The 21,611-nt window shown below is 41.6% G+C and overlaps 1 protein-coding gene across 3 annotated transcripts in view; it reads right to left on the bottom strand.

The window, feature by feature from the left end:
- Nucleotides 1–1,086: 1,086 nt before the first annotated feature.
- The window catches only part of LOC135520181 (diacylglycerol kinase beta-like), a 58,496-nt gene continuing 37,971 nt past the window's right edge, over nt 1,087–21,611 (bottom strand). For all 3 annotated transcript variants that reach the window (XM_064945544.1, XM_064945543.1, XM_064945545.1), the window contains 5 exons: nt 12,839–12,929; nt 11,578–11,773; nt 5,260–5,380; nt 5,029–5,089; nt 1,087–3,277 (listed from right to left, as the gene is read on the bottom strand). In XM_064945544.1, the coding sequence (XP_064801616.1) occupies nt 3,170–3,277; nt 5,029–5,089; nt 5,260–5,380; nt 11,578–11,773; nt 12,839–12,929 (577 nt within the window). In that variant the 3' untranslated portion in view covers nt 1,087–3,169. The remainder of the gene's footprint in view (nt 3,278–5,028; nt 5,090–5,259; nt 5,381–11,577; nt 11,774–12,838; nt 12,930–21,611) is intronic.

Raw genomic sequence — 21,611 nt, 5'->3', positions numbered from 1 at the left:
ATTGGTTATTACATGAATCAAAACACTTGCATGGCTGATGAAAATATCAAAGAAGCACATGTAATGTTCAGTTGAAAGGGTGTTATATGTCAGTAGAAATCTTGAAGCTGACCTATGGCCAATATTACATTTAAAAAATACATGTTGTATTGATACACACAATGGAGAGGTGCAGTGAAATGTGTTGTTTTACCGGGTCAGCCATTGTAGTACAGCACCCCTGGAGCAAATCAGGGCTAAGAGCTTTGCTCAAGGGCACATCGACATATTTTTCACCTTGTCGGGGCAGGTAGTCAAACCAGCGACCATTCGGTTACTGGCATAAAGCTCAGACTGCTAAGCTACCTGATGCCTAAGACATTGATGGGGATAGGAAGTGAATTATCTTGTCACTCCTGTGGAACCCCCCGGAGGCCTGAGAAACACAGGTCAAGCGTAGGTGTCCTGTCCATCTGACACCAAGCGAAGAGGTAAACACACTCATTTGCCTCATCCCTAGAGAGTTAGGAAAACAAACATTAGCTATGTGTTCCAGTTGAGATTTGACATTGTATTGTATTAGTAGCAACACCATGTAGTTACTTTGTGCAGAAGGCATTGATTGTTTTATGTGTCACATAAGCCTACAGTAAAGATATAAATGAGATCATAATGAATGAGGAGTTATGATTGAAATTATGTAATATAATCAAAATGATTTTCATTATTTTAAAAGTAATGTAGGCTAAAGGAAATGATTAGATTTGTTAAGGGACATTTATTTTAAGACTAATCCTATATTGATTTAGTTGACTCAAGCAACAAGAAAAAAGCATGTTACAGGGTCATTGAAGGGTCATCGCAGGATCAGGGTGCAAACTGTACACAGCACTGTCAAGTGTGACATACCATGAGCCATAAGAAGGTTTGACAGGCATCTCTCATGGCTTGAGTGTATCCACTGTATAAATAGCTTTAGAGCAGGTGTAAGAACACTAACAGGATCGTCCTGTCGGTGACAGTCAACCCGTCTTAGGTGACATTGTGCCATTGAGTGCCATTAGGTGTCAACAGGGTCAAAGATAAGAAGACATGTCGGTGAGCATGTCAAACGACAACAACATTTAATTGTTTTCATGTTCTGTTCAGTTTTTGAACAGAAGAACACATTGGCGTGATTTACAGAGGAGAGCAATGCTTTACGCAGAAAAATAACATTGTGTACAAAAAATACAACTTCACTGTACAAAGCAAACACTGCACATACAAAGCAAAGTAATGGAAAAGTTGGTGGAACCAAATCTTCCATAAGCAGGATGGGACTTTGAACAGAGACAGAAATCCAATACAGTCATCTTCTATCATTGAATTGTACTTAGAAAACATGCAGGAATGCATTTCACTTGAAAACTTGTATCTATTCATGTACTGTTTGGGTGTCATTCATGTGTAACAGATTTGAAGAACTTCAGATAGTGTATGATCTGATCTGAATATGGCCTTTCGTTCTGTTTATCTTTGGTAGTATATTATATTGAGATATGGGTCAGAGGTTTTGGTGAAAACTGGACGAATGATGTCAATATAATAAAAAGTCACTTTAGATTTCTGAAATTAAGAATACAATATACTGTTCAGGTTAACAATATCAGGCCATTCTTATGGCTAGTCTTACTTATCTGCACATCATATGCCAGACCAAATAGCCTCTGCAGATATCTAGAGGGAGAATGCAGAGCTTCTTCTTGTCTCTGAATAACCCAGTCATGCAAATTGATTAGACTGATTCTCAAGATTGATTCTTCAATTCTAGCTCAAGTATGTCAATAGTAATTTCACATTTGGACTTGAGTTTTAATTGGTTAATGTATGCATGTATGAGTCATGTATTGTAAACATGCTCAATGGCAAACCGTTGAAAAAGACAAATCAATGACCGAAGGAGGTCAAAACCTGCTCTGGAGTCTTGACTGTGATAATTGTACTACATGATGTACTCAATTCTATTCTTTGAAAGGTTTTTCTATTATAACAGTTAAGTGTATAAACCTTTGAGCAATATTATATCTTAAAAATACCTGAGTACCTGCCCCTGAAAAACAGGACTCCCTGACCACAAAAGGTTGATTTCAGGTTGATATGATTTCATTTAGTGTGAGAGAAAGGCAGTAGTTGAACCCTGACAAAGTGTTTTACTTCCAAAATGAACAACAGTACAATTCCACGTTCAAAAATAGATCTTGGTTATCCATGCAACTCAAGATGTGCACAGCACAATTAGAAGAAATGGTCTGGATATCCCGTGCAATATAGAAAAAGTGTATATGTCATGTGACATGTGCATGCATTTTCCTTAATTGGTCTATGAGCCTTAATGGAAATAGTTTCTATGATCCAGCTGCAAGACATTTGAGCAAGAACCTGGCAAACATGTTTTGTGGGAAACTTAACAGAGCCTTTGAGATTCTTAAATCCATTCTCTGATGAAGTCAACATTGAAGAGATAGTCAGTCCCCGAAGAAATGCGAAGCAAATAACCTGAAACGTTAACTTAGACCAAATGCTTATAGTATATGTTAACTCAATGTCATCACTGTCCTTGTGCACCCTGAAAGATATGTTCACCTCATAAACAGTAATCCAATGTCCATCATGCATTGGGGGTGTTCAAACGCAAACACATTCAAAACATTGACGCCGCATAAATCAATACCGTATCATACAAATTATTTTCAATGATTGAAGGAAGTGACACATTTCTGTCAAAGGACTTGATCCACATGGCACGTTGCACTAGACCACTATAAAAATGACATTTAGAAAAAAACATGCCATCGTAACAGTATAAAGTTGAAATCTGGAAAGGTAAACAACTGTTCCAGAGGGACAATACCACTGTGTTGGCATTGTGGAGTGGCACCGCATCATGAACCAAAGCTTCTGTCCTTGTAGTTCCTCACTCTAAATAAGTAAGGGGGGCACTGACATTTCCATGGCAGAAGTAGCATGCACAGCTACAGTATGCTATTGAATGGAGCTAGGCTAACAAATTGGAATCCTAGCATCATAACCTAGCGACCCAAATGGAGCTAGGCTAACAAATTAGCATCCTGGCATCACACCTAGCGACCTCCGTGGGTAAGACGGCTTGATTCTCTGGAGAAGAGGCCGAAGGCTAAGTCTCTCTCTCTCAGTCTTTGCTCTCGCTGCATGTTCGTCGGATCACAGAGGAGAAGAAGCTGTTGCCTTGTGGGGGACCCATCAACATCGGGGCCTGGTTCTTATGCACTATTTCAATCTGGTGTGGACAGAGAGTGAGGGAAACAGGACAGAGTTACATGGTGGTATGCTATGGTTGGGTGAATGCTTTCATTACATGGAACACACGGACCCACTGAACATACCTGTACACTGTACAGCAAGGGAGGTCATGGCCTGTGTAATAATGTAATCTTGCCATTCCAATTAGCGACCACAGAGAAAAGCTTGATGCTTGAATTCTATGAGTATTAGACGCTATTAGTATGTCAGAAGAAGAAAAAGTGAAACTACCACAGATCAATGAGAAGGTAAATATCAACCATCAAGGTATGCCCTGACCTGGACGCAGCTCATTATACTATAGCCCTCGCAGTATAAACAAGAATAATGAGCAAGGTGAACAGTATCATCAGCATAAAAGAAACCCTTCTACTTCAAAGAGACGCGTGCCGTTCATCGTTCATGAACTCTAACACTGTAGTGGTCGCTATGGTGCGTGGGCTTGATGTCCAAATCATATTCAACGTGACTGAACTGAATGTTACTGGACTATCATTTAATTGACAAATGAACCTTTCCATGAGAATTGAGGTCAAAAAAAGGTTCAGCACAAAATAAGGACTTGAAAGAGAAGCTGTCCGTGTTTGAAAGCTTAAAGGGCTATAAGAGTTTGTATTTCATGGTAAATAAATTGATACTAATTTTCAAATAGATTCATTAAAGGGGCAATCTGCAAAGCACAACAAAGTGGCTACCCTGCCACTGTTTTGGTAAATAAGGGCTGGAGGCTGGAGAACGTAACCAAACAATGCTATCAATATCTGGACTGACCATCCATTAGATCAAAATGATAGTTTTAACCACGTTTTAAAGCTACACAGTTAGTGTTTGTTTACAATTGACTGGATTACAAACAATGGAGTAAAACAAATGTATATTTTGGGTTCTGATGGTGTACAACAGTTAAACTAAGATAATTAAGATATTAACAAGTTATAGTCGTCAATAATCAATGATTATATATACTTTAAAAAAATGTATGGCCCTTTAAAGGTTATTCCAGTGTACAATAGAGATGTAGTAATACATGTTATAAGTGCAAATGAATGTGGTTAATTATCTTATGTATGCAAGACATGATTTGCATAACTGTTGTTGTTAATAATTAGTTGGATAACATCCCATTTTAATGAACTTTTAACAGGTTGACTGATTCAAAATTCGGCATCGAGACGTCTGTAACTCACCATGGAAATCATCCAACACACAATTATGTATTGTCAGAGCCTAACTTTGATTTGTGGAGTTTTGCCAACAGACACAAGTGCACTTACAAACTACTTGTTTTGTCATGCACTAGATTCTCCCATAATAACTGAAAGATCTGTATGTAAATTCTGGCTCCACTTCATCTGTGATGCTGTCAGATTGTAATTAAAAGCAAACAGTGGTTTAATCAGCACAAATTGAGCCATTTCATTTTGAAAAGTGAACAAAATGTAAAACAAAACAAACACTTGTACTTGTGCAGGGGAGTAGTTTGAGGGACCAGGTGAACACATTCAAAGAAAGGGACGTGTTATTACATGTCAGTTATGATAAATTACAAATATTTAAAACAATGCAACTTCCCTCTCAAGAAACTTCTGCCGGGGTACTTTAAAGCATTCATCTCTTATGTGGGAGCATAGTGACAATTAGATGAGGAACTTTCTAGATGAACCACCTGTGTGCAGCACATTCTACATGCATTAATACCACAATACACGGAACATTGACATGACTTACAGTACAGGGAGTCTGCATCCAGGGCTCTCCATCAATCTGCATGGGGAGGGCTTTGGTGGTCCTGACAATTACAAACAAAAATCCCTCTTAAAACATGATTCTTGACTTCTGTCATGTCTTCCATCTAGATTGTTTCTATGTTGTTATCAGTGTTCAAAAAGGCTGGATGGGATTAAAGAAGGTCGACTGGGGTCAGACAGTGATCAGTGGTTGTGGTCAAGGGGTACCGACCTGATGGTGACCGAGGAGCACTGGGCCAGGCGTCTTCCTGCGCTCCTCAGGCCGATGTGGATCTGTCCCATCTCCATGGCTCCCTCCAGACCCACCACCTCCAACAGCTGGTCTGACGGGTCTACAGACACGGAGACATAAACACAGCCACACATAGAGCTCAGACCATCTCTCGACCATCCTGTTGAGCCGAGCATTACAGTTTGAATTGATCCTAAATCAAGCCATTGGTTAACTCTGGAATCCATGCATCTTGAGTACGAAGAAGAAGAAGAAGAAGAAGGAGAAGAAGGAGGAGAAGAAGAAGGAGAAGGAGGAGAAGAAGAAGAAGAAGAAGAAGGAGAAGAAGGAGGAGAAGAAAGATGAGAACAGGAGGGATAAAAGAGGCAAAAAGGAAGTGTGCTTCATTTTCAAGGTGCACAGTTTGCCTTCCGCTCTCTGAAGTCTGAATATTCACTGTTGAAAGGAAAAAAGAAGCAACAAGAACAACAACCAGCAGCCATAAACAAAACACCTATTAATTAGATTGCACCGCCAATGCAAAGCAATCTTGTCTTCCTATAATTATTAATTTATTTTCTGTTTTGAAGTTATGAGCATTGATTTTGCCCCTGCTGGAAGCCCAGTGTCGCGCTGAGCCCATCTGTTTCAGCGGGCCTGTTACTCCTCCTACTCTCAGACTACCCCTCCGCAAATTAAGCCCTGTTGGGAGTGCAGAGAGACACTAATTGAAACTAAGACCCATTTTAGGGACTTGGTGGGTATGGTAGAACAAACTAGCATGCTGTCATTGATCGTGCTGTATGGTGCTGTTGCTAATGCTAGGTTGCTGCTGCTAGGGTCAGGCTGATGTTGAGGGCTTCTAAGATGTTTGAGTGATGCCTTGGACACAGTATATAAATCAACCATATTTGCATTTCTATGGATGTTACTGTTTAGGGGTAGTGTCCAGCTGTAACTATAGCAACAGGCTGGGTCAGCACCCTCTGTGTTAAATTGTGAATGGAGAGCTTGCCCTGGCATGAGAGCTAAAAAGAGAGTTTGTGTGTGTTCGCACGTGTGTGCTTGTGTGTGAATACGTGTGTTCACACCTGTGTGTGTGTTTATGCCTGCATGCCTGTGTGTGTGTGTGTGTGTGTGTGTGTGTACAATGTGCTAGCCCCCTGATACTGGGCCCTCCCCCCCAGCATGCCTTCTCACGTTAGCGCTGCTGGCTCACAGAGCCCCTGGCTGACACGTACGATGGACAGCGTCACCACGGCGAAGGATAAACGAGTGGAGATTCCTGGTTGCCCGGGGCTACACACGGGTCATATAGTATACCCCAGAGTGCTTACTGTGGGCCAGGAGTGTGCTCTGCTCTCAGTAACCAACGTCAGGGCAGGGAGGTCGTCAATGGACATATGGCTTCATAAGGCTTTGAATTTGTCTATTTTTGAAAATAACAAATGATTGGTATATGATTATCATAAACAGTGGTGGTTGTATTAGTATTTTCATGAGGCTACTTCAGTTGTTTAAGTATATGCCGTTGGGGGAGGGGTGAGGGACTAAGCTAACATTTTGAATTATTTTAAGATGGTCATACCATGGATCATTTAGCTATTTGATTTAGAATGGAATCCCCCAAAAATAAAATAAAATAATTTGAGAAAATATTGAATATGGCCTTTACTACTATAGTCCATAGAAATGCATGAATAACACATTCATGAATTTGCTAAATATTCAACTCTATTTTTTTTTTGGCACAAAACTACTTCCATTCGTTTGTACTTCAGATGAGTCCCGTGACACTTGTGGAGGTCGTAGAGCATAATGGAGAACATCGCGGTCGCGAGAGACTCCCTTATATTAGTTTGTAGTCCAAACTGTTCGGGAAAGATGTTTTCTTGAGAAGACCGATCTTCGGGATGTCTCATGGTCTGACAAACACTGCTGTAGCTCTGCCACCTTCCAAAGCAGACACAGGCAGATGAGGTGGATTGAGACACAACCCATGCAAAAAAAACTGATAGCTCTCGCTTAAACTGACAGATTTTGATGGGGATTGTATTATTACGTTACTTAGATTGAGACAAAGGTGACACTTAAGACACTTAAGGATGAATGAATGCCTGTATAATACTATCTGACTGTTACAACCAGTGCAGTGCCCGTTTAATAATAGTGATGGATGCATAACTATAGCCTGGTCTGTAGTCTATAGTCATGGAAGAAAGAACAGACTCCAGTTTCCCCAGATTTGAAAAGGGTGAGCGCAGAGGCACTGGTTGCACGTTTCAGACGAGAGAGACCACAAAGATGTATTTTTCTTTCTTCTTGTCAAGCGATTGTTTTTTAAAGGGCAACACTAGTTACACCAGCACTTCCGGAGAGGTTTCTCTAACTCAGAGCCATGTAAATATATGGCTCTGCTCTCACTTATCTGTCTACTACATTCTGGTCAAGTGTTATTGGTTGAGAGTTGGTCATTGCGGAGAGGTTTTGGAACATATCATCAAGCACTCTGAGAGAAGACCGTCTCATCATGCAGTGTTTAAATGGGCAAAAGGTGGAGGGTGAAGTGGAAACATAGATCTTGCAGAAATAAAAACTTGTTGGTGTTGAGCGATTTTTGAGGTCGGTTCAGTTACAAAAAAATAATTGGTTTAGACGTTGTTGTTTTTTTTACCCCTTTTTCTCCCCAATTTCATGGTATCCAATTGTTTAGTAGCTACTATCTTGTCTCATCGCTACAACTCCCGTACGGTCTCGGGAGAGACGAAGGTTGAAAGTCAAGCGTCCTCAGATACACAACCCAACCAAGCCGCACTGCTTCTTAACACAGCGCGCATCCAACCCGGAAGCCAGCTGCACCAATATGTCGGAGGAAACACCGTGCACCTGGCAACCTTGGTTAGCGCGAACTGCGCCCGGCCCGCCACAGGAGCGCGATGAGACAAGGACATCCCTACCGGCCAAGCACTCCCTAACCCGGACGACGCTAGGCCTCCCGGTCGCGGCCGGTTACGACAGAGCCTGGGCGTGAACCCAGGGTCTATGGTGGCACAGCTGGCACTGCAGTACAGCTCCCTTAACCACCCGCTTTTTAATGGAAACTCCAAAGCCAAAAATAGTGATCATTCAATCGCCAAAACATTGAAAATATTCCATTGTCTTTGTCAGGTCCACACTGGGTAGACATCATCAGAAACATAGAAATTTACTATGAAATAATACAACATTTCAGTTGTGTATATTACTTAATTTTTATTTGATGGCTTTATTATTTTTCATTCCTTAAAGTCATCATCTCATCTCTGCTCTGGCAGTAGAAGCCATACTGTACTGTCTGTAGTCATCTTGTTTCGCTAGGCTAGCCTGCCTAAGTATGCTGCAGAGCTGTCTGAAGAAATCATTTTACGAGTTCTTCAAAATAGATAAGGCATACTTTCACAAACTGTCTCTATCTCTATCACTCGTAGTAGTGTTGTGTACATTTCTCTCTCATGTGGTTAACGTGGTCTTGATTTTGGTTAATCGCTTGCACTACGACTTGTCCTTGTAGATAAATGGAAAATACAGTCATACAAATGTAGTTTTACACTCATAGTGGTTTCAAAACAATCTGTTTTAAAAGAGGGGACCAAATAAAGACCAAATCGTTCCTGATCGCACATCGACATGACTTATCTCAGATAGAAGACAAGACTGAGTCACAGAGATGTTACAGTGGCTTACACACACAGCCAAGTCCTATATTAAGCAGCCCACGCCTCATAATCGAGTTGTCACAGTGCACGATTAGTCCCAGCATCCTTGTCATTGTCAAATACCTGTCCAGGGCAGTCTCTACTCCACTGACAACATGCAGAGTGACAGAGAGGGAGTGGGTGAACGACGTTGAGACCACCTTTAGAATCTCCATGGTACATGTCTCAGGGAATCAGTCCCCCCCCCCTCCCCCCATTGCCACTCCCCTCTGTCCCCGTTCTAAATAATTCACCCATAGCCATTCCCTTCCACCTGAGGGGCTTGTCTCCTGGCGTCAACAGCGGGATGACTTAACAGCTCCAGAAAGGTCAGTCGTTTTTTCCCCCAGTTTGATCCACACTTCGCACTCTGTGCTCTGGGTACGTGTACAGCCCCCAGCCCCCACGACCCCCAGGCTAATGCACTCGGTGTTTATGGGCCCCTCTAATACTCCATTCTCTGATCTGACAAGTTGGGCCTCATCTTGAGCAAACCTTCAGCAAGGGCAACCAGCAACCAGCACTCACTCACTGGCCACTAAGTGCCTTTTCAGGTTCAGGCTGGGGGTTAGGATAAAACAAAACAAAATGATTTGCACCAAATCAAATGATTTTTGGGTGAATTAATGGAAGGGAGGGACTACTGTAGTGTATCGATGGGGTGTGAATTGATCATCTCCGACCACCACTACCATCTTAACCCTCCTTGCCAAAGCTGTCATTTCTAAGGCTCTGTCCATTGCCTCTCTCCCAGTCTATAAGAGTAGAACTCAGTGAAATGGATGATGCCCTAGGTTATTAGAAAGAACATGCATGATCCAAATGGGTGCATTCATCAGTGCTTGACTCGTATTGACTGAAATTAAAGAGCAGGGGGAATCTCCTCGATACTTCACTGTTGGTGAAGCACATAATGGATTTGGTACTTTGATTTTAACTGAGGAGGATACATCCCAGAGTATGTAGTCAATGGGTTGCCTATTATACAGTGCAGTGTACATCGCAGTGGTACTAATTCATGAAAACATCCTTGGTATGATTGCACATTTGACAATGAAAAATTGTCACATACCCAGTCTTGTGTGATTTGACTTTCACTATGCACTGTATGAATCTGATTTGGTTGATCTATGATCAAATCAAGCCTGGAGATAATACACCAGCAAAATACTACCACATTCTACAGATGTAGAATCTTAATTTGATCACTCTTTTGTTGCTGAGAATCTTCCTGCGGTGCAGAAAAGGCAGATTAGTTTAGTGATTTACATAAATTCACTGAAAACCCGCACTAAAACACGGTTGTATTAACAGTATATCACTTTTCAAGTGGCATACTTTTGTCCAACTAATAGCCTAACCACCAATCCAGCAACATTATGGACTAATATATTATTTTGCAACAACAATGCTGGTCAAATTAAGATCCAATGCCCTTGCAATGACTGCACACCTTCTAATACAAACACATTGATCACAGCTACAGCATCATTGCGCACAATGGTACGTAGCATCATCTGGACATGTGCGCAACAAAAGTTTAACACTCCCCATTTCTGTCAAGCGGCCTACGCATACAATTTGATGATATGTTTGATAACTCCAAAGCATGTACCTCACAGAACTCACTGCAACTGCATCTGCAATGGGATGCTGCAAAGCAAACGCAGCGTTCCATTGGAAATGAATGTACTTCTGGTGTACCAAAACGCAGTGACGCTGTCGCTGTGATCAAGGTGTAAGCGGTAGCCCTAGTCCACTGTGAATTACACTTCCCTATATTATGCTGCTCCATGTGAGGACAACCCTCTACATAGTATTGCCTAAGAAGGTAATAAATGCGTGTTTACAGGAACTTAACCAGTGACTAAGGTGATCATCCGCAAACTAGACATGAGTAGACAGTTCACCAGTTTACCGGCTGACCTTAAATCCTCCTAAACAATAACATGTGTTAATTCATAGATTCTCCTTGATGGGCTTCCCATCTGACATATTTCTGTATTCAGGGCCCATAAAGGCAGCAGAATTGACACTGAGCTCCCTCAGTCTGCTCCTATTAAGCCGGGTTTGTCCACTTCCACCTACACAAGCCATTACCAGTCAAGTGACAGTGCGAAACAGTGACATTAAACCGCACCCCTTCATCCCAAACCAAATCTAAGCACTGTGATTCAACTTGTCATTGGTGAAATATTCATGCCAGCGCCAGGGAAAACTTTGTCCCAAAGTTAGTCTCTCATCGGTCTAATGTGAGCTTGGACAAGGTCTTGCCTCTTAGTGTCACAGGTTATTAGGAGAAAGGGTCTTCTATGCTAACAAAACTATACACAAAATGGCAGCCGATCAGCCATTGAGTTGTAGCATTTCAAGCCTGTTATCCGGTGTATGTTTGGTTGTAGTACTGATCTGTAAGAGGCATACCTGAATATGAGCAAGCCTTCAACATTTTAAAAGACCTTAAAGGGCCTATGTAAAATACCCCATGTAAAATAAATGTGACATTGTGAACAATGTTTCCTCAAAGTTGGAATTGCAATAAATACATTTCAATTTCACCAGTATCCATCATTACGATAGCTACCTTGGACAGCAAATTGAAGCTCTTTGGGGTCTAGCACTGTTGTCCTCTTATCCTGGGTCTTCTTCCCTCCCCGGCGGTTGCTCCGCCTTTTCCTGCTCTCACCCCACAGGTTGGAGCCGCCATGCATGCTGGGAATATTTAAAATGGCGATGCCTTCCAAAGAGATGCTGTCTAGGTCCAGAGTGATGCCATCGCACTTTACAAAGAACAAGGGTCAGGAAAGAAAGCGAGAGAGAGAGAGAGAGAGAGAGAGAGAGGGGCAAAATGGAGGGAGCAAGAGAGAGAGTGATTACATCATATCAATAATCAAAGTGTTCCTCTTGAAACATTTGTGTAGCAATAAAATCATGTTAAGTAGATCATGCTAATTTTGCTTGAGCCAGAGCTTCTCAGTTAGGTGTTTTCAAAACTTTACCACACTCATCTGACAGCGTTCACTGCTGAGTGATGATTAACAGTTTATGTCGAAGCCATTTGATCTTTGACAAGCTGTAAATGTCCACCAGAAGGGGACCTGCCACCAGCCATGACTCCTAACAACCTTATACTAGTACGGCATCCATATTAGGAATACCCTCAGTTGCCAGCTGTGTAATAAAAGGCCACTTCTCGGTCCTCTCCCTCAGTGGAGTTTAATACATGGCATGTATTCCACACCGAACCTGCTCCCCTTCAGTACCATACTAAGTAGCCATCCACGGCTAATTAATGAAGACCTCTACCACCGCTGATGGCTCTGAGGAGGGGGAGATGGATCAGATAGACACCACCTTCATTATCCCTCAATATCACACACAGCAGGGCCGTGCCGGGATAATTACCTGTGTGTTGGGCTGAGTATCCGTTAGGGGAGTGGGAGGGGTAGAGGGGAGGCCTCCCTCCCTCCTCAACACTTCAAGACTGAAATTGGTACAAATGGAAGGCTATTTGTGGATCAGGAGGTGGCTGGTGCTCAGTGTCTTAAAATGGTGTGCACTAGATTAGAGGCATTATTCTCTCTCCCAGGGAGATTGTACCTAGGTGCTTTACTTTATGCTTCTTGTTCTCACTGCATTGTGTCTGCTTTCAAAATACTTAATTTTGCATGTTAACAGTATGTGTTATTGTTGCAGAGAACAGTACAAGTGAGAGTAGTTTATGTTGAATTATTACATAGTCATTACACAGTAGTGCAATTAAAAGGTGACAAGTCATAGGATTAAATGGCATAAAAATACTCAGTCCCAATCTCCCAAAATTGAAAGCAGGCAGTTGTATTTACCTCAACCTCTAGAAAGTCGTGGAGCTTCTTGCATGTGGCCGAGAAGGTCTCAGAAGTGCCAAACTCAAAGTACCACAGCTTATTCTTTGTTCTGAAAAACAAGACAACAAGAAGTGTAAGGGGACTAGGAGGAAACAAAAATCTATCTCTCCCCACATCAAAATCTACTGCCATACAGTCAGCAATACAAAAAGTGGTTCAAGTGATTTCCCTCTCTCTCCTCGCAATTTCTCGCTTTTAGTTAGTCTGGGTTTTATGGAATAGCACTCGGTCTATAATAGCATTGATTCATGTAGTTTGTCAGAAATGTATTTATTTCAGACTTTTCAGAATTGACTTGGAAGTATTCTCCACCATTGTTTATCAACAAAAAAATATCTAATAATAAAAAAAGTGTTATCGTCATATACAGAGGTGCAGTGAAATGTGTTGTTTTACAGGGTCAGCCATAGTAGTACGGCGCCCATGGGGCAAATTAGGGTTAAAGGTCTTGCTCAAGGGCACATTGACAATTTTTTCACCTTGTTGGCTTGGGTATTCAAATCATCAACCTTCAGGTTACTGGGCCAGCACTATAACCGCTAGTTTACCTGCTCCCTTATAACCCGTTGCCGTGAATACCTTCCGCCATTGTTTGGATTTTAAACTTATTCACAAAATCCAATCTCCAAAAACATACAACGTCACTCATTAATCATAATGTCTCACACACGTAGAAGCCCAAAGACTAATGTAAAGCCGATTAAGCACTAGAGTATGTGGGGTGGGTACCTTGCATTAAAACACAGCAAGGGGTGAGAGAGGGTAATCTAACTGGCCCTTCAATTAACTGAGGACTGGGGTGCTGCTCCTGGTTCCTAGGGACACATGATCCCAGAGCTAAGCCTGATGATCAATGACCCTGCTAGTTAGAGTCACCATCTGTCTTTATAACAGAGTGATACTCTGTATAGAGCTGTATGCTTTTACTTTACTGAGCCGGCTTGTATTTATTAAGCATCTCAGAGCAGGAGTGCAGATCTAGGATCTGGTCCCCACTGTCCATTCATTACAATCTAAAAGGTCAAACTGATCCTAGACCAACACTCCTACTCTGAGATGCTTTATGAATACTGTCCCAGACGTTAATCTCAAGATTGGTGCAGAATGTAGGCTACATCTTAAGACAGAGCAAGCTGTAAAACAAAGCAAATAGAAACTCTGAAATACTCCACGTGGACCGCTGAGTGAGAATGGATAACTGTAGGCCTAATACACAAAGGGAAATGAACATACAGAACAGAGAATAAAAATCTCTATGAAGACAGGATTTCTTATAGACTCTCCAGGCTTAAAAGGCCTACAAGGTGAATCAATATTACTAAACGCTCTGGTAGCCACAGTTTGGCCAGCAAAGATTACTTGTCTCAACTTATTGCACTCTGCCCATAGAGTTAGTGAGCCTTGAAAGACTCATAATAACTCACAGCTCATCCCCCTTTGAGCAAGAATTAAGTGGGGAAAGAAGATATCTATCAACATGTGCTAAGAAAGATGTTCAAACCTCCTTCCCCTGGTAAAAACAGATGGAGCAGTCTGAGGAATATTAGCTACTCTTTGTAGATTCTGTACTGTACATGTCGTACACATTGGAGTTCAGTTTAATAAGTGAAGTTAATGAGGCATTAATCAACCTCAGCAGGCTGAAGAAATTTGGCTTGTCACCTAAAAATCTCACAAATTTTTACAGATGCACAATTGAGAGCATCCTGTCAGGCTGTATCACCGTCTGGTACGGCAACTGCACCACCCACAACCGCAGGGCTCTCCAGAGGGTTGTGTGGTCTACACAACGCATCACCGGGGGCACAATACCTGCCCTCCAGGACACCTACAGCACCCGATGTCACAGGAAAGCCAAAAAGATCATCAAGGACAACAACCACCCGAGCCACGGCCTGTTCACACCGCTACCATCCAGAAGGCAAGGTCAGTACAGGTGCATCAAAGCTGGGACCGAGAGACTGAAAAACAGCTTCTATCTCAAGGCCATCAGACTGTTTGTAACGGCGTTCTTCGTTTGTCGAAAGAGAGTCGGACCGAAATGCAGCGTGTTGGTTACTCATGTTTTTTAATGAATGAATCGCGGTACATGAAATAACTTATAAATACAAAAAAACAACAAACGGAACGTGAAACCTATTACAGCCTATCTGGTGAACACTACACAGAGACAGGAACAATCACCCACGACATACACAGTGAAACCCAGGCTACCTAAATACGGTTCCCAATCAGAGACAACAAGAATCACCTGACTCTGATTGAGAACCGCCTCAGGCAGCCAAACCTAAACTAAAAACACACCCCTAATCAACCACAATCCCAATGCCTACAAAAACCCCAATACGACAACACAATAACATAAACCCATGTCACACCCTGGCCTGACCAACTAATTAACTAAAACACAAAATACTAAGACCAAGGCGTGACACTGTTAAACAGCCATCACTAGCACAGAGAGGCTGCTGCCTACATACAGACTTGAAATTATTGGCCACTTTAATAAATGGAATACTAGTCACTTTAATAATGACACTTTAATAATGTTTACATATCTTGCATTACTCATCTCAAATGTATATACTGTATTCTATACTATCTATTGCATCTTAGCCTATGTCGCTCTGTCATTGCTCATCCATATATTTACAGTTGAAGTCGGAAGTTTACATACACTTAGGTAGGAGTCATTAAAACTCGTTTTTCAACTAATACAAAAGTATCTATATCCACAGTAAAATAATTCCTATATCAACATAACCTGAAAGGCCGCTCAGCAAGGAAGAAGCCACTGCTCCAAAACCGCCATAAAAAAGCCAGACTACGGTTTGCAAATGCACATGGGGACAAAGATCGTACTTTTTGGAGGAATGTCCTCTGATCGGATGAAACAAAAATAGAACTGTTTGGCCATAATAACCATCGTTCTGTTTGGAGGAAAAAGGGGTAGGCTTGCAAGCCGAAGAACACCATCCCAACCGTGAAGCACAGGGGTGGCTATATCATGTTGTGGGGGTGCTTTGCTGCAGGAGGGACTTGTGCACTTCACAAAATAGGTGGCATCATGAGGTAGGAAAATTGGATATATCAGTCAGGAAGTGAAAGCTTGGTCACAAATGGGTCTTCCAAATGGACAATGACCCCAAGCATACTTCCAAAGTTGTGTCAAAATGGCTTAAGTACAACAAAGGCAAGGTATTGGAGTGGCCGTCACAAAGCCCTGACCTCAATCCTATAGAACATTTGTGGGCAGAACTGAAAAAGAGTGCGCGAGCAAGGTGGCCTACAAACCTGACTCAGTTACACCAGCTCCGTCAGGAGGAATGTGCCAAAATTCACCCAACTTATTGTGGGAAGCTTGTGGAAGGCTACCCGAAATGTTTGACCCAAGTTAAACAATTTAAAGCAATGCTACCAAATACTAATTGAGTGTATGTAAATGTCTGACCCACTGGGAATGTGATGAAAGAAATAAAAGCTGAAATAAACCATTCTCTCTACTATTATTCTGACATCTCACATTCTTAAAATAAAGTGGTGATCCTAACAGACCTAAGACAGAGGATTTTTACTAGGATTAAATAGAAATTGTGAAATACTGAATTTAAATGTATTTGGCTAAGGTGTATGAAAACTTCCGACTTCAACTGTATATATTCTCATTCCATTCCATTAGGTAGTTGTTGTGGAATTGTTACACTACTTGTTAGATATTGCTTCACTGTCAGAACTAGAAGCGCAAGCATTTCGCTACACTCGCAATAACATCTACTAACCATGCGTATGTGACCAATAACATCTGATTTAATTTGATTGTGGACTGAATGCTGCTCTAACATTCATAGCATCACATCACATCCACATAGAGAAAGTTTATGAGCACCAATGTCTCTTTATAGCGAAATGCTTGACTTTCTTTAGAGATTTCTTTGGAAGCACACCTCACAGCCATTGGTTAATTTAGCCAGAGACCCCAACAGATGATTTATCATCATGGAGAGAGAGAAAAACAACCTTACAACAGTGCTGACATGCAGAACTGAATGCAATAAAAAATGGCCTTCTTTTCGCTAGGAATCAAAGCCTTACTAGCGGGATGTATTAGTGTAAGCAAAGTAACAATCACTAAATTATTGATTTCCTCATTAGGAGTTTTGTCAGGACCATTTAGCCGCTTTATAAATTAGCTTTCATTAGCCACTTGCAGGATAGCCCGGCTCGATGTTGATTTATAATGTGCAAGATGGTCAATAGGTGCGGGAAGAGAGGAGTAAGGAGAGAAAGGGAGAGCAAAAGAGAGAGAAAGAGAGAGAGAGAGAGAGAGAGAGAGAGACAGTGGAGGGAGACATGGGGCATGCTGAGAGGGCCTACTACACAATAACACATCTAGCATCTCTCTAACATGACTTCCAACAGCTGCCCTGGGCTCCATGTGCAAACCTCACCATAAATCTATGTGCTTAGCAGACCTAGGTTCAAATATGATTTGAAATCATTTAAAATACTCAAATTGTGCTTGATTGAACTTGCCTGTTGAAATGTACAAATAGAAAAGTCCCTCCCGACCTAGGCTAAAGCAAATGCGCAATGTAGGCTATTTCATATACTATTTGAACCCAGGTCTGGTTCCTTCTCTTGAGAAACCTGTCTGTGACAGCCGAGAACGAAAACACACTCCTGTTGTAGACAAAACACAAATACAGACGTGATCATAATTTGCAAGCAAACAAATGTGGTGGCCTATTCGCGAGTCTATTCAAAAACAAAGAAACTTGGGGTGTGACTGAAACTAAACGATATGCAGTCTTTACACCTGCAGTGAGCTCTTGGACTAATACTTTATTTTTTGGGGGGGTTGTTTTTGTTATTTTCAAGAGGCCCTCGCACATCTGAAGCACTGCGTCCTCTAAGACACAGGGGAACTACCCAGGTCTCCAAGCAGCTGTATTATTTGGTTGCCAGGCGGAAAGTTTCTTTCTGTTTACATGAGAGGCAAACTCAAGAGGCTATTTTTCTCCTCTGACATGCACTACCTTTTTGTACAGTGCACCCCATATCATCACAGTAATAGGCTTAATAAGCTTAATACAGTATGTCTAAAACACAGCAAATACAGTACAATATAACCAAAACCAGACACGGCGCTTTCTAGAGAGTCTCAAGTCGACTTTGTAGTAGTTAAAAATGGGAATAGATAGCTGACATCTGAATGTCCTGTTTGTTCCCTCCACTTAGGATGTCTAAAACATACAGTAGTTGTTACAGCGAATTCACAATTATAGTACTATATCAAGGTTATATTTTACTGTAACCAAAACACAGCACTTTGTCATCCGCAAGTCTACTGAATGTAGCTAAACAAGGGAATAGATAAAGTAAAAATCAACATATACTATTACACATTGACTTCTTTACAGTACAATATAACCAAAACCAAAACGCAGCACTTTGGCGTCTACAACTTTGTGTAGTAGTTAAACATGGGAATAAATGGAATTGATAGAGTCGACATCTGACTGTCCTGTCGATTCCCTCCACTTAACCTAACAAGAGAGCCATGGCAACAAATCACGGCCTTATCTCCCTGCTCATTAGATAATTAGGAGCATCCTATTGGCCCCATCGGATTCCCATCCTTTATGTGCTGATAGACTGGCGCTCAGCACCCTGATCTGAAACACAGCTGGAACAGGGAGAAGTTCCAATGAGATGGCCAGTGAGGATCAATGGAGAATCAACTGAAAATGATCGTCTGAACAGGCTGATACTTTTACTGTGGGTCAAGAGGTTTGACTTTGCAATAAAAGTGAACATAAAGGGGTTTCATTAACCAGAGTGTGTCCATAATATCATAATTTATAATCTATCACAAATGTAAGTTCATTTTGAAGATCAGATGAACAAAGAAAGGTACTTTTTCCACCACTGAGTGCACGAGAGACAATATGTAGCTACAACTGCAATGTCAAAAGACAACACTATCTCAGGATTCGCCAACCAGTGAAGCAAGCAGCTCCCTGCGCAGACTTAACACAGTATTATGCCCCTGTTCTCCCCTCATCAGTCAACTCATCTACTTTATAAACCCCTGTCTCGTCACTGTATTAAAACGTGTCAAAGGCAAACAGGCTTCAGTGTAGCATGGCTAGGCTATCCCCAGGCCACAGCACCTTGTAATACTCGTTAATGCTCTTTCTACTGTCCACTGTTAGCATGAGGCACAGAGCCATTGATTTTTCCCTCTGACACTTAATCTAAGCCCCTGTGATCTATGACCTTATTTTCACACTAATTTATTTTTGATCAGAGGTGATAAATATCACATTGACATAACCAAGTCTTTGTGCATTGCATCAATGCACTGTTTTGTTTAACATGACACCGCCCCAAGTGCTACAACTCTGACTGGCAGCTTGACGAATGGCCTGTGTCGTGTTGTCTCCCCTTTCTTAAAGAGATATTCCAAATAAAACAGTACAATGAATGGGTTTAAACTACAAGAAAATTATCCCTGGGTGTAATATAATATCCGTATCATCCCAGCAAACTAAAATTGTTCTCATAACACAAAAACGGTTCAGTCTTGATGATTATACAAAGTTTGTATGAAACATTTGCCTGATGTTGCAAGATAGTTCCCAGAACATTTAGCCTGTTCTTTAAAGGTTCCCAGAATGTTTCATTAAATTGTCAGAACATTGTGGGGATATCACAAGGTTCCCAAAACACTAAAACTATCCAGTTGTGCCGAGATTCAGATAATGTGTCTCAGGGTGCACAAAACGTTCCTTTGGTGTTGCAAGAATGTTGACAGAACAGCGTGCGAGTTCTTTAAAGGTTCCCAGAACATTTAATTAGGTTATAGGAACAGTGTGGGTATAAGATATGATCAGTTGTGATGACGTTTATACAATGTTTAAGTTAGGTTGGACACGACATTCCCTTAATGTTTTAAGAATGTTGACAAAACACCTGGTCAATTTATTTTTAAAGGTTTCCAGAACATCGTATTAAGTTATGGGAGTTGTCTGGGATGTTGCAAGAATATTCTTGTGATTCTCACATATTGTACTTAAAAGACTGCACAGAACATAAACAATGTTCCACAATTGGTACCCTGATGAAGACAGCTTGTCTTTCGAAACATTGGTTATTACATTTACTCCTAGCGAGCCAGCACCTCGCCTAAACAGCTGTGAGTTTCTTTCGCCTCCAAACTAACATTGTCTTGGAAGCCCTGAGAAAATGTCAAGAACATTTAGAAAATGTTATATTAAAATTTTACCTAATATTATCACAACATTCTCAGCATACATATTTCTAGTTCCTTGAAGCATAAGAAAGCAGATTGGAATACATCCCAATTATGTTTCCCTATAGATTTAATGGCAATTTGCATTTGAAGATTGTAATTGTTGGCCAACTACAAAGTGATAGACACACAGCATTTCATTTCATCCATTTAATTAAATGTTGTTATCAAAAACATTATTTTCATGTTTTTGGGATGTTATCATCATAATGTTAATAAAACCCTAACGAGAACTTAATGGGAATCTTAGCTAATGTTCTGGGAATGTTCCCAGTTTGCTGGGATAGCTCTAATAATTTAATCTGAGTTTATAAAAAATTGTCCTTGTCATTGGAACTTTTCTGTTGCAAAGCTCAGCTCAAACTAAACTCAGCAAAAAAAGAAAAGTCCTCTCACTGTCAACTGCGTTTATTTTCAGCAAACTTAACATGTGTAAATATTTGTATGAACATAACAAGATTCAACAACTGAGACATAAACTGAACAAGTTCCACAGAAATGTGACTAACAGAAATTGAATAATGTGTCCCTGAAAAAAAGGGGGATCAAAAAGCAACAGTCAGTATCTGGTGTGGCCACCAGCTGCATTAAGTACTGCAGTGCATCTTCTCCTCATGGACTGCACCAGATTTGCCAGTGACTTGCTGTGAGATGTTACCCCAATCTTCCATCAAGGCACCTGCAAGCTCAAGGACATTTCTGGGGAGAATGGCCCTAGCACTCACCCTTCATTCCAACAGGTCCCAGATTGAGATCCAGGTTCTTTGCTGGCCATGGCAGAACACTGACATTCCTGTCTTGCAGGAAATCATGCACTGAATGAGCAGTATGGCTGATGGCTTGTCATGCTGGAGGGTCATGTCAGGATGAGTCTGCAAGAAGGGTACCACATGAGGGAGGAGGATGTCTTCCCTGTAACGCACAGCATTGAGATTGCCTGCAATGACAACAAGCTCAGTCCGATGATGCTGTGACACTCCACCCCAGACCATGACGGACCCTCCACCTCCAAATCGATCCAGAGTACAGGACTCGGTGTAACGCTCATTCCTTCGTCGATAAACGCAAATCCGACCATCACCCCTGGTGAGACAAAACCGCGACTCGTCAGTGAAGAGCACTTTTTGCCAGTCCTGTCTGGTCCAGCGACGGTGGGTTTGTGCCCATAGGCGACGTTGTTGCCGGTGATGTCTGGTGAGGACCTGCCTTACAACAGGCCTACAAGCCCTCAGTCCAGCCTCTCTCAGCCTATTGAGGACAGTCTGAGCACTGATGGAGGGATTGTGTGTTCCTGGTGTAACTCGGGCAGTTGTTGTTGCCATCCTGTAACTGTCCCGCAGGTGTGATGTTCGGATGTACCGATCCTGGGCAGGTGTTGTTACATGTGGTCTGCCACTGCAAGGACGATCAGCTGTC

Source organism: Oncorhynchus masou, chromosome 29 (assembly GCF_036934945.1).
Source record: "Oncorhynchus masou masou isolate Uvic2021 chromosome 29, UVic_Omas_1.1, whole genome shotgun sequence".
In the NCBI taxonomy this organism is placed as follows: Eukaryota; Metazoa; Chordata; class Actinopteri; order Salmoniformes; family Salmonidae; genus Oncorhynchus; species Oncorhynchus masou.
This window is presented reverse-complemented; position numbering and strand designations above follow the sequence as displayed.